The sequence below is a fragment of the Moschus berezovskii genome, chromosome 8, assembly GCF_049115385.1.
Source record: "Moschus berezovskii isolate FMDL1 chromosome 8, NW_MosBer_1.0, whole genome shotgun sequence".
NCBI lineage: Eukaryota > Metazoa > Chordata > Mammalia > Artiodactyla > Moschidae > Moschus > Moschus berezovskii.
This window is the reverse complement of record NC_142467.1, coordinates 99,700,642-99,713,718: the sequence shown is the minus strand read 5'-3', so window position 1 is coordinate 99,713,718 and position 13,077 is coordinate 99,700,642. Positions and strand designations below refer to the sequence as shown.

The window sequence follows — 13,077 nt, the reverse complement described above, 5'->3', positions numbered from 1 at the left end:
TCACAGAAAAGAAGGTACCCTACCAATGAGTTTCTTCAAAGCTCGTTTCATGTCTTTGTTCCTCAGGGTGTAGATGAAAGGGTTCATCATGGGAGTGACCACAGTGTACATCAATGAAGTCACTGCAGTTTTCCCGGAGAACTCAGAAATGGCAGAACAAATATACAGTCCAAAACCTGTTCCATAGAACAAGGAAACAACTGAGAGGTGAGACCCACAGGTAGAAAAAGCTTTGTATTTTCTGCTTGATGATGGCATTCTCAAAATAGAGGAAACAATATGAGTATAAGAGAAAAGGATTCCAGAAAGAGGAATGCCACCTAATATGCTAACTGCCAAATACAGAACAATATTATTTATGAGGGTGTCAGAGCAGGCAAGCTTGATGACCTGAACAGCTTCACAGAAGAAGAGGGAGATTTCCAAGTCTGTGCAGAAGGACAGTCACAACATCATCAGACTGTGGAGCAGGGCATCCGCAATGCTGATGGATAATGAGATGAGAATCAGTATAGCACAGAGGTGGGGGTTCATGATGACAGTGTATCTCAGGGGGTGACAAATGGCCACATAACCGTCGTAGGCCATTGCTCCAAGGAGAAAATTTTCACAACTAACAAAAATAAGGGCAAAACAGATCTGAGTGAGACAGCCTGTGTAGGTGATTTGGACATTCACTAGAATCTTTGCGATCATGGTTGTGCTTAAACAGATATCAGTAAAGGACAGTTTGGAGAGGAAGAAGTACATGGGGGTGTGGAGGTGGGAGTCAGAGATGACAGCCAGGATGATGAGCAGGTTTCCCAGGACAGTGACCAGGTACATGGACAGGAACAGGTTGAAGAAAATGGTCTTCAGTTCTGGGTCCGCTGTCAGTCTCATGAGAAGGAATTCTGAAACGTCTGTGTGATTTCTGGATTCCATATTGTTGATGATCTGATGAAAAAGATGTGGTTAAAAAAGACATGGAAACCTGTGGTCCCTAGGTGAGCATCAGGAGTTTCACAAGAGATCCACACCATCTTGGGAAGGGAAGGAGATTAATGAAGGGAGGGGAAAAGTAATGCCTTCTGCATGCATAGTTTTATGTTCTTAAAAAAAAAATACCCAAAGTTGGTATTTCAGAGCATGAGCAGTTAATTTTAGAAAGGATAAAGACATGGTTCTTTTATAAACTATCTGTACTCTTCTGATTATTTGAAACATTAGGGGAGTTCCCTGATGGTCCAGTAGCTAAAACACTGTGTTCCCAATGTAGAGAGCCTGGGTTTGATCCCTGGTCAGGGAACTAGATCCCATATGCTACAACTAAGACCTGGTGCAGCCAGATTAAAAAAAATATAGTAATTTTATAAAGAGAAACAGATGAGGGAGGCCATTGAAAATTCTTTCCGGATCCCCAGTGACCTCAGGGCCAGGGAAAAGAAATAATACATAGATATGTCAAGAACCAAGAATGGAAAGATAAGATGAAGCTTATCAACTTTTCTCCCCTCCCCTACAATGACAGATGCACAAAGAAATGTTGGACAATTCTTTAAAAGTTACCCTGTATCTGGACAGGAAGATTTCTAGTCGGAAAGAAGTGCAGGGTCATATAGAGAGTTTCATATTAGTAAATCAAAGATGATTACAAATATTGGTGCAAAATATAATTTAAAAAAGGTAAAGATGGCGTCTTGAAGCGTCTTGTGGTGGAGCTTGAGGGAATTTGGGAGGGCCGGAGGTTCCTCTGGACTTTCCCTTTGCTGTCATTTTGGCGGCTTTTTTACTTCGAGGGATTTCAGTTTCGATGTAGTTTTGGATCCCGGCTTGAAGAATGATTCGTGAAGGGAATGGGTGACAGCGTCATCACGGCATTTTATTGACCATGGATTCTTATGATGCATCAAAATTGACTCCTAGACAAGATGCTTCCTCAAGGCTTAAAGATTTCTTTATAGGCGCCACCCCTCTGCAGAAACGATTAGAATCAGTCAGGAAGCAGACTTCATTTATCCCAACTCCACCGCGAAGGAAAATCCCCCAGGGTTCACAACTGCAGGAAGATGTTGATCCTCAAAAGTTTGCCTTTCTTCTGCATGAACAATGGACTTTATATAGTTTAACTCCCTTATATAAATTCTCCTATACTAATTTCAAAGAGTACTCTAAACTTCTGAATGCATTTATTGCTGCTGAAAAGCAGAGAGGACTTGCTGTGGAAGTGGGACATGACTTCAACATCAAAGTGATTTTCTCTACTCTCATGGGAGTGAAAGGAACACAAAGAGATCCTGAAGCATTTCTTGTCCAGATTCTGTCAAAATCTCAATTGCCATCTGAGCACAAAGAAGAGAAAGTGTTGTGGACTGGTTGGTTCTGCTGTATATTTGGAGACAGTCTTCTGGAGACTGTTTCAGAAGATTTCACCTGTCTACCCTTATTCCTTGCAAATGGTACAGAGACTAATACAGCTATAATTGGAACCTGGTTTCAGAAAACTTTTGACTGTTACTTCTGTCCCTTAGCAATCAATGCATTTAATCTTTCCTGGATGGCTGCTATGTGGACTGCATGCAAAATGGACCATTATATGGCCACTACTGAATTCCTTTGGTCTGTACCCTGTAGCCCTCATAGTCTGGACATTTCTTATGCCATACATCCAGAAGATGCAAAAGCTTTATGGGACAGTGTTCACAAAACACCTGGGGAAGTTACCCAGGAGGAAGTTGACTTGTTCATGTACTGCCTGTATTCACATTTCCATAGGCATTTCAAAATTCATTTATCAGCCACAAGACTGGTTCGTGTTTCAACATCTGTAGCTTCAGCACATACTGATGGAAAAATAAAGATTTTGTGTCCTAAATACTTTATTGGAGTGCTGGCGAATTTGATAGAACTGGCAGTTTTTCAAATTGAATGAGGTCTTTTGGGGACTATAAATTATGAATTAAATACCTTTTTCTCACTGACTGACTGCTTAATTGCTATACTGAGAGGGACTACAGGAGAAATGGGCATCTATCCATCGTTTTCCTCACAGTGCCTTGGAGTTACTCAGATGAAAGCCAAGAAGGATCTAGAAGAGCAAAGAAGGTGGTAGTGGATGAACCACAGCCAGGTGACTGTGTAATAGTCATGATCATCTGGGATTCTAGTCTCTAGACTATGTGGAGTTGTTAATTTGTTGGCCATCTTCCTCACAGATATATGTTTATTATGTCAAACTTTTTAGGATTCAAATCAAATACCTCTAATACTAAATATTTCTGGTTTGCATCTTTAAAACCTTTAATCCCTATTTTTAAGCATTTTAGACTTGCATTCAGAGAGATTTTCTGTCTTCTACAGACATTTTCCTAACATTGTTTTGCTGTAGACAACTGGCAATCAAAAGCCTCTCCAAAGGAAACTAAAGTTGCTGTCCTTTTTAAGCCACTAATATGCTTCTGTTTTTAACTGTTTAATTATTATTGCAATGTTGAATTAAATATTCAGTTTTAAAATGAAAAAAAAAAGGTAAAGATGTCATATGTTAGGCAGAGAGACTGGGTTCTAATCATCTGATGTATATACTGTTTTCACAGCTTCCCCTGAATGAACCTGTACCAAAACACCAAATATTCACTAAAGGAATTTAGGTTACCTGGCTGGTATCACAGTGGAAAGATGGTTGACATCTCTGATGTACCATACAGAACAGCTGCCCTTAGGAAGAAAAGAAGGTCTGAGTGAGTCACCAGCTCCTGGGCAGGAGGGATAATTTATGAAAAGAGTCTCAGGTGTGCTACTATTTTCCTAGAAAAGGTATAGTTGATTGAGGTAGTCACAGGCAGATCACAGTCTTGAACCTTGGAGATTCAATTTCCAAAGCTCCTCATTAACCAGGCAATTCATTGTCACTGTGATCCCAGGACAGTGCAAATCCTTAAGATCAAGACTCTACATGGGAGAAATTCAAGATGGTTGCTTTTCTGACCCCATGAGGCCAAGTGGACTTTTCTGCATCTGTACTGGCTCATGTTCATCACTTAACTTTTCATAACGCTGTAAGGGATTACAATGTCATCCCAAGACAACAGTGGTCAAGCTTAATCTCAGTACATTTAATTATATTTTATCCATTATCTAACAGGTTGGCATGGTACTCCACATTAATATCAATTAAAATAATTTTAATCTTTAAGGACTTCAAGAGTTTCATGTATCTAATGCTATATTTAAAATGGATAACCAACAAGGACCTACTGCTCAGGGAACTCTGCTCAGTGTTATACTGAAGCCTGGATAGAAGGGGAGTTTGGGGGAGAATGGATGCATGTATATGTATGGCTGAGTTGCTTCCCTGTTCACTTGAAACTATCACAATATTGTTAATGTGCTACACCCCAATACAAAATAAAAAAATCTAAAGAAAGATTTTAATCTGTTTGTCAATTAACTCCTTTCACTGTTCACTGCTACTGTATGAACTTGTGAACATACAAGTTTCTTGATATTTTAAAACCAAGACGAGACAGGATAGCCTTGTATTGTCATCCCTTACTATCTTAACCTCATTTGCTTTGAAAACATAAAATAATAGAAAATACAAAAGACTTAGAAATATAGAATTTAAAAAGCCAAAGGCATTTGTAGAGGTTTGTCACTGAGAAATGGGAGTGAACACAAGTGTTGGGGACTCTTTCTAGGACTACAACTTTGGACTTAGAACAGCAGAAAGTTTCAAAAGAAGCCCCCAGCGCAGAACTGAATCAAGTAAGTCAGTGGTTTGGTAGATGAATTTGGTAATGTTCTCAAAATCACTGAGTATCAGGGAGTAGTTATCAGTCTGAATTCAAGGCTAGAGGACTGGTAATTGCCAAGGGCAACTGTGAATCTGTTAGGTGATAAGGTATGAATACAAAAATGGAAGGAGAGGGAGGAAAAAAACCTAGCAAGTAAAATGAATCTAAAATTCAAATTTTAAATACCAGGAAGAATATGATCCTAAAATGTTTAACCTACCAAACCAAGAATCGGATCATCAATTTTCTCCAGGATAAGATTTTTAAAATAAATGTTTGATTTTTGCATGGGGCTTCTTTCATTCAGCGTAATGCCACTGAGAATCATTCAAGTTCCTGCCTGTCTCAGTTATTCATTCTTCTTTACTGGTGTTTCTATTATAATGATATAACCGCAGTTTACTTCTGCATATCCACGGAAGTACATGTGAGTTGATTTTGTCTTGGGCAATTTCGAGTAGAACTACTCAAACTATTCATGCACAGGTTGAGGTGATGTATGATTTTATTTATATGATATCATGAAAAGCACAAAAAAGTAAAGCTAAAAAAGAAGATCAGTGGCTCGCAGCAGTTCACAAACACAGAGGACCATGTGCCTACAGTCTAGTCCAAGGCAATTTGTTGGCAGATGATGTAACTGCTCTGTATATTGACTGTGACAGTGGTTGTAAGAATCAATGTATGTCTTAAAATACAGAGAGCAGCACACAAAAAGGGCATTTTGCTATATGATCATTTTAAAACTAAATTTTGAAAGGTTAAATTGTGAGTTTAGATAGCATTTTCAAAGAGAGAGAGGAAAGTGTGTAGTTAAAAAATAACAATTCTAGGGAATTCCGTGATGGTCCTGTGGTTAGGACTCTGAGCTTCGACTGTGGGGGGCCTGGATTTGATCCCTGGTCAGGGAACAAAGATCCTACAAGCCAAGCAGTGCAGCCAAAAATAATGATAATAATAACAATTCTAAAAGCAAATTTAATAAAACATCTGATATATTTACATACCTTTATTCATAGTAACACGATTTACAATAGCCAAGGGGTATGAGCAGTGTCCATCCAAGTATCCATCAAAGGATGAATAGATAAACAAAATGTATTATATACATACAATGGAATTACTTTCCCCATATCAGGAATTAGTTAAGGAGGTGACTTATGATCACAGTCTCAGTGATAAGATAGAAGGTAATATATTGTGGGGGTTTCCCCAGTGGCTCAGCGGCAAAGAATCTGCCTACAATGGAGGAGAAACAGGAGATTTGAGTTTGATCCCTTGTTGGGAAGATCCCCTGGAAGAGGGCATGGCAGTCCACTCCAGTATCCTTCCCTGGAGAATCCCATGGACAAAGGAGCTCGGTGGCTACAATCCATCGGGTCGCCAAGAGTCGGACACAACTGAAGCAGCTTAGCACACATGCACAATCTTGTGGATGATGCCATGTAAGTATCTATTATAAATAAAGCCTTGGTGAACAACAGACTCGGGGAAGGACAGTCAGGTTTTTTTCCTCTGGGAACCATGTCTAGATATGATGCCTACATATGATGCAGGCATCTGGGCCCATGGGGGGAATCAACCCTAGCATGAAGCCACTTCATGGAGGAATGAATGAATCTCGACTTTTCTGCTCTTGTACATTTTCTGCCTGTGAAATCTTTGTCATGAGAGATAACTATCTTTATAGTTTGGGCATGTTAGAGTCAGTATTTCTTTCCCTTATTTAAAGAAAGGCTTCCCCACAGATCAAGTTCAAAAACCTCACCATCTTTTCAAATTACTGAGATAATCTAACTATAGCAATTTTTTACAACTGATGAAGCTGAATATTGTGGATGTAAATATTGGATCACACATGTCCAATATACCAGTACAGTCTCAGGAACTCCTGAACTGGTGTATAAAAGATCAGCCACCATGCCTCACAGTAGGCTTACATCTAAGGTTTAATTCATATGGTGCTGTCCATGGAATCAGGTAGGATACATATCTGCATGACCACAGATTTAAGTCCTTTCCCACTTTCTATAATAAAGATAAATTAATATTTTTCCCCACTTTCTTTGTGCTGAGAACATTCCCCATGAAATGACCATACCAAGAATATCTGCCTCAGATTCAGCTTCCATGTACCCTAACTGGAGAAATTTATCTTAAAGAATATAAATCATCTGTCAAAAATCACAGTGCTACATTTAGAGAACAAACTTATGGCTGCTGGGGAAAGGATGGGGAGAAGGGATAGTTAAGGAGTTTGTGAAGGACACGTACACACTGCTATATTTAAAATGTGTAACCAACAAGGACCTACTGTATAGCACATGGAACTCTCCTTAATGTTAAGTGGCAGCCTGGATGGGAAGGGAGTCTGGGGGAGAATGGATACATGTATATGTATGGCTGAGTCCTTTCGCTGTAAACTATCACAACATTGTTAATCGGCTATACTACAATACAAAATAAATTAAGGAGGAGTAGAAGATGGCAGAGGAATAGGACGGGGTGACCACTTTCTCCCCAACAAAATCAGCAAAAGAACATTTGAACGCTGAGTAAATCCCACAAAACAACTTCTGAATACTGGCAGAGGATATCAGGCACCCAGAAAAGCAGCCCATAGTCTTCGAAAGAAGGTAGGAAATATTATAAAAGATAAAAAGAGAGACAAAAGAGGGAGGGACAGAGCTCCATCCCAGGAAGGGAGGCCTAAAAAAAAAAGAGAGAGAGAAGTTTCCAAACATCTGGAAACACTCACGGGCGAGTCTGTGGCGGGTCTTGGAACCTCAGAGGGCCACAAAACCCGTAGAAAAAAGAAATAAATAATTAAAACCCACAGACTAAGTGCCCAGAGGAAACTCTCAGCGGAGAAGAGGCACAGATGCCCGCACCCCCCACTAGCAAGTGGGGGCTGGGCATGGAGGCGTGGCAGCAGCACTTAGAGAAAGGACCATGCCTGAATGCCCCGAGGGCAATCTGAAGGCGCTAACGGGAGCTAGCTAAGCAGACTGTGCAGCTAAAAGGCGAAAAGCCTGCAAAAAGGCAAAAAGCCTCAACCTAAGACTCTGCTAGCCCCGCTCACAGAACAAAGGACTGAGCAGAGCGAGCTGGCTGCAGTTGGTCCACCCCCCATCCACTGCAGCGACAGGCAGGGGAGGGCGGCCAGCACCAGAAGGGGCAACCGTAGCCCCAGAGAGGCTTCCTATACCAAGCTGCAGGCAGGCTTCATTGCTAACCGAGACTTCTTGGGTTCGGGCCAGTGGATATCCGCCTGAGAAGCTGCACTGGTTGTACACCCAGAAAACCAAGCGGCAGGGACCAGGGAGGCGATAAGTCACAGCGACCATGCTCTCCAAACGCTTGGTCACCTGAGCTGCTCAGACCAGGGAAGGCACAAAACGCAGGCCCAACCAAGTCTGCGCCTTTGTGAAGTACCTGAGTACCTGAACCTGAGCCGCTCAGACCTGGGAAGTGCATGCAACCCAGAGCCAGCCGCGGACAGCTCCCGCAGAGCAACCTAGAGCCTGAGCAGCATAAACAGGGAAAGCACACATGCCACGAGCGGAAGCAATTCCAGTGTTGCCGAGACACTGCAAGTACTCCCCACAGACGCCAGTGACGTTTGTTAGCAGCATTCCTCCTTCCCCACAGCAGGACTGAACAGGTGAGCCAAAAAAAAAAAGTGTCCACTACTGTCCCCTGGTGTCAGGATGGGAATTAGACACTGAAGAGACCAGCAAACAGAAGAGCTTTAACAGAAGGAAGTCTTGGAAGTAACAGATGGAGAAGTCTTGAGCCTACTGCAAGAATAAGACTGAAAACCAGAGGCAGAAGGCTTAAGGCCAAATCCTGAAAACACCAGAGATCTCCTGTTCCAGGGAACATTATTTGATAGGTGCTCATCAAATGCCTCCATACGTACACTGAAACCAGGCACCACCCAAGGGTGAACAAGTTTCGGAGAAAGACATACCATGCAAATTCTCCAGCAACACAGGAGAATAGCCTTGAGCTTCAATATACAGGCTGCCCAAAGCCACTCCAAACCCACTGACATCTCAAACTCATTACTGGACACTTCATTGCACTCCAGAGAGGAGAAATCCAGCTCCACCCATCAGAACACCGACACAAGCTTCCCTAACCAGGGAACCTTGACAAGTCACCCATTCAACCCCACACACAACGAGGTAACTACATAATAAAGAGAACACCACAAACTGCCAGAAGACGGAAAGGCCACCCCAAGCACAGCAATATAAGCAAGATGAAGAGGCAGAGAAATACCCAGCAAGTAAAGGAACAGGATAAATGCCCACCAACACAAACAAAAGAGGAAGATATAGGGAACCTACCTGATAAAGAATTTCGAATTTTAATTGTGAAAATGATTCAAAATCTGGAAAGCAAAATGGAGTTACAGATAAATAAAGTGGAGAAAAGGATTGAGAAGATGCAAGAAATGTTTACTAAGGAATTAGAGGAAATAAAAAAGAGTCAATATACAATGAATAATGCGATCTATGAAATCAGAAACACTCTCAAGGGAACAAACAGAATAACGGAGGCAGAAGACAGGGTAAGTGAGCTAGAAGATAGAATTGTAGAAATAAATGAAACAGAGATGGAAAAAGAAAAATGAATTAAAAGAAATGAGGACAATATTAGAGACCTCTGGGACAATGTGAAACGCCCCAACATTCGAATCATAGGAGTCCCAGAAGAAGAAGACAAAAAGAAAGACCACAAGAGAATACTTGAGGAGATAATAGTTGAAAATTTCCCTAAAATGGGGAAGAAAATAATCACCCAAGTCCAAGAAACCCAGAGAGTCCCTAACAGGATAAACCCAAGGCGAAATACTCTAAGACACATATTAATCAAATTAACAAAGATCAAACACAAAGAACAAATATTAAAAGCGCAAGGGAAAAGCAACAAATAACACACAAGGGGAGTCCCATAAGGATAACAGCTGATCTTTCAACAGAAACTCTTCAGGCCAGGAGGGAATGGCAAGACATACTTAAAGTGATGAAAGAAAGTAACTTACAGCCCAGATTACTATACCCAGCAAGGACCTCATTCAAATATGAAGGAGAAATCAAAAGCTTTACAGACAAGCAAAAGCTGAGAGAATTCAGCATCACCAAACCAGCTCTCCAACAAATACTAAAGGATCTTCTCTGGACAGGAAACACAGAAAGGGTATATAAACTCGAACCCAAAACAATAAAGAAAATGGCAACGGTATCATACTTATCAATAATCACCTTAAACGTAAATGGGTTGAATGCCCCAACCAAAAGACAAGGGTTGGCTGAATGGATACAGAAACAAGACCCCCATATATGTCGTCTACAAGAGACCCACCTCAAAATGAGGGACACATACAGACTGAAAGTGAAGGGCTGGAAAAATATATTCCATGCAAATAGAGACCAAAAGAAAGCAGGAGTAGCAATACTCATATCAGATAAAATAGATTTTAAAACAGAGGCTGTGAAAAGAGACAAAGAAGGAAAGTACATAATGATCAAAGGATCAATCCAAGAAGAAGATATAACAATTCTAAATATTTATGCACCCAACATAGGAGCACTGCAATACGTAAGACAGTTACTAACAAGTATGAAAGGGGAAATTAACAACAATGCAATAATAGTGGGAGACTTTAATAGCCCACTCACACCTATGGATAGATCAACTAAACAGAAAATTAACAAGGAAACAAAAACTTTAAATGATACAATAGACCAGTTAGACCTAATAGATCTCTATAGGACATTTCACCCCAAAACAATGAATTTCACCTTTTTCTCAAGTGCACACGGAACCTTTTCCAGGATAGATCACATCCTGGGCCATAAATATAGCCTTGGTAAATTCAAAACAATTGAAATCATTCCAAGCATCTTTTCTGACCACAATGCAGTAAGATTAGATCTCAATTACAGGAGAAAAACTATTAAAAATGCCAACATATGGAGGCTGAACAACACGCTGCTGAATAATGAACAAATCATAGAAGAAATCAAAAGAGAAATCAAAATATGCATAGAAATGAATGAAAATGAAAACACAACAACCCAAAACCTCTGGGACACTGTAAAAGCAGTGCTAAGGGGGAACTTCATAGCAATACAGGCACACCTCAAGAAACAAGAAAAAAGTCAACTAAATAACCTAACTCTACATCTAAAGAAACTAGAAAAGGAAGAAATGAAGAACCCCAGGGTTAGTAGAAGGAAAGAAATCTTGAAAGTTAGGGCAGAAATAAATGCAAAAGAAACAAAAGAGACCATAGCAAAAATCAACAAAGCCAAAAGCTGGTTCTTTGAGAAGGTAAATAAAATTGACAAACCACTAGCCAGACTCATCAAGAAACAAAGGGAGAAGAACCAAATCAATAAAATTAGACATGAAAATGGAGAGATCACAACTGACAACACAGAAATACAAAGGATTATTAGAGAATACTATCAGCAATTATATGGCAATAAAATGAATAACTTGGAAGAAATGGACAAATTCTTAGAAAAGTACAACTTTCCAAAACTGAGCCTGGAAGAAATAGAAAATCTGAACAGATCCATCACAAGCACGGAAATAGAGGCTGTAATCAGAAATCTTCCAGCAAACAAAAGCCCAGGTCCAGACGGCTTCACAGCTGAATTCTACCAAAAATTTAGAGAGGAACTAACACCTATTCTACTCAAACTCTTCCAGAAAATTGCTGAGGAAGGGAAACTTCCAAACTCATTCTATGAGGCCACCATCACCCTAATTTCAAATCCTGGTAAAGCTCCCACAAAAAAAGAAAACTACAGGCCAGTATCACTGATGAACATAGATGCAAAAATCCTGAACAAAATTCTAGCAATCAGAATCCAACAACACATTAAGAAGATCATACATCATGACCAAGTGGGCTTTATCCCAGGAATGCAAGGATTCTTCAATATCCACAAATCAATCAATGTAATACACCACATTAACAAACTGAAAAATAAAAATCATATGATTATCTCAATAGATGCAGAGAAAGCCTTCGACAAAATTCAACATCCATTTATGATAAAAACCCTCCAGAAGGTGGGAATAGAAGTGACAAACCTCAACATAACAAAAGCTATATATGACAAACCCACAGCAAACATTATCCTCAATGGTGAGAAAATGAAACCATTTCCCCTAAAGTCAGGAACAAGACAAGGGTGCCCACTCTCACCACTATTATTCAACATAGTTCTGGAAGTTTTGGCCACAGCAATCAGAGCAGAAAAAGACATAAAAGGAATACAAATTGGAAAAGAAGTAAAATATTCACTGTTCGCTGATGACATGATCCTCTACACAGAAAACCCTAAAGACTCTACCAGAAAACTACTAGAGCTAATCAATCAATACAGTAAAGTTGCAGGATATAAAATCAACACACAGAAATCCCTTGCATTCCTATACACTAATAATGAGAACATAGAAAGAGAAATTAAGGAAATTATTCCATTCACTGTTGCATCGAAAAGAATTCAATACTTAGGAATATATCTACCTAAAGAAACAAAAGACTTGTACATAGAAAACTATAAAACACTGGTGAAAGTAATCAAAGAGGACACTGATAGATGGAGAAATATACCGTGTTCGTGGATTGGAAGATTAAATATTGTGAAAATGAGTATACTACCCAAAGTAATTTATACATTCAATGCAATCCCTATCAAGCTACCAACGATATTTTTCACAGAGCTAGAACAAATAATCTCACAATTTGTATGGAAATACAAAAAAACCTCGAATAGCCAAAGCAATCTTGAGGAAGAAGAATGGAACTGGGGGTATTAACCTGCCAGACTTCAGGCTCTACTACAAAACCACAGGTATCAAGACAGTATGGTACTGGCATAAAGACAGAAATATAGATCAATGGAACAAAATAGAAAGCCCAGAGATAAATCCACGCACCTATGGACACCTTATCTTTGACAAAGGAGGCAAGAATATAAAATGGAGAAAAGACAGTCTCTTTAACAAGTGGTGCTGGGAAAACTGGTCAGTCACTTGTAAAAGAATGAAACTAGAACACTTCCTAACACCACACACCAAAATAAACTCAAAATGGATTAGAGAGCTAAATGTAAGACCAGAAACTATAAAACTCCTAGAGGAGAACATTGGCAAAACACTCTCCGACATAAGTCACAGCAGGATCCTCCAAGACCCACCTCTCAGAATATTGGAAATAAAAGCAAAAATAAACAAATGGGACCTAGTTAAAATCAAAAGCTTCTGCACAGCA

The 13,077-nt window shown here is 39.9% G+C and overlaps 1 protein-coding gene and 1 pseudogene across 1 annotated transcript; one reads left to right on the top strand and one right to left on the bottom strand.

The window, feature by feature from the left end:
• LOC129558661 (olfactory receptor 7G2-like) lies at positions 1-930 on the bottom strand (annotated as a pseudogene).
• Positions 931-1,701: 771 nt separating this feature from the next.
• On the top strand, positions 1,702-2,911 carry LOC129559135 (centromere protein L-like). Its single transcript, XM_055430630.2, has 2 exons — positions 1,702-2,294; positions 2,838-2,911. The coding sequence occupies exons 1-2, from the start codon at positions 1,871-1,873 to the stop codon at positions 2,909-2,911; spliced, it is 498 nt and encodes a 165-aa protein (XP_055286605.2). The 5' UTR covers positions 1,702-1,870.
• Positions 2,912-13,077: the final 10,166 nt, after the last annotated feature.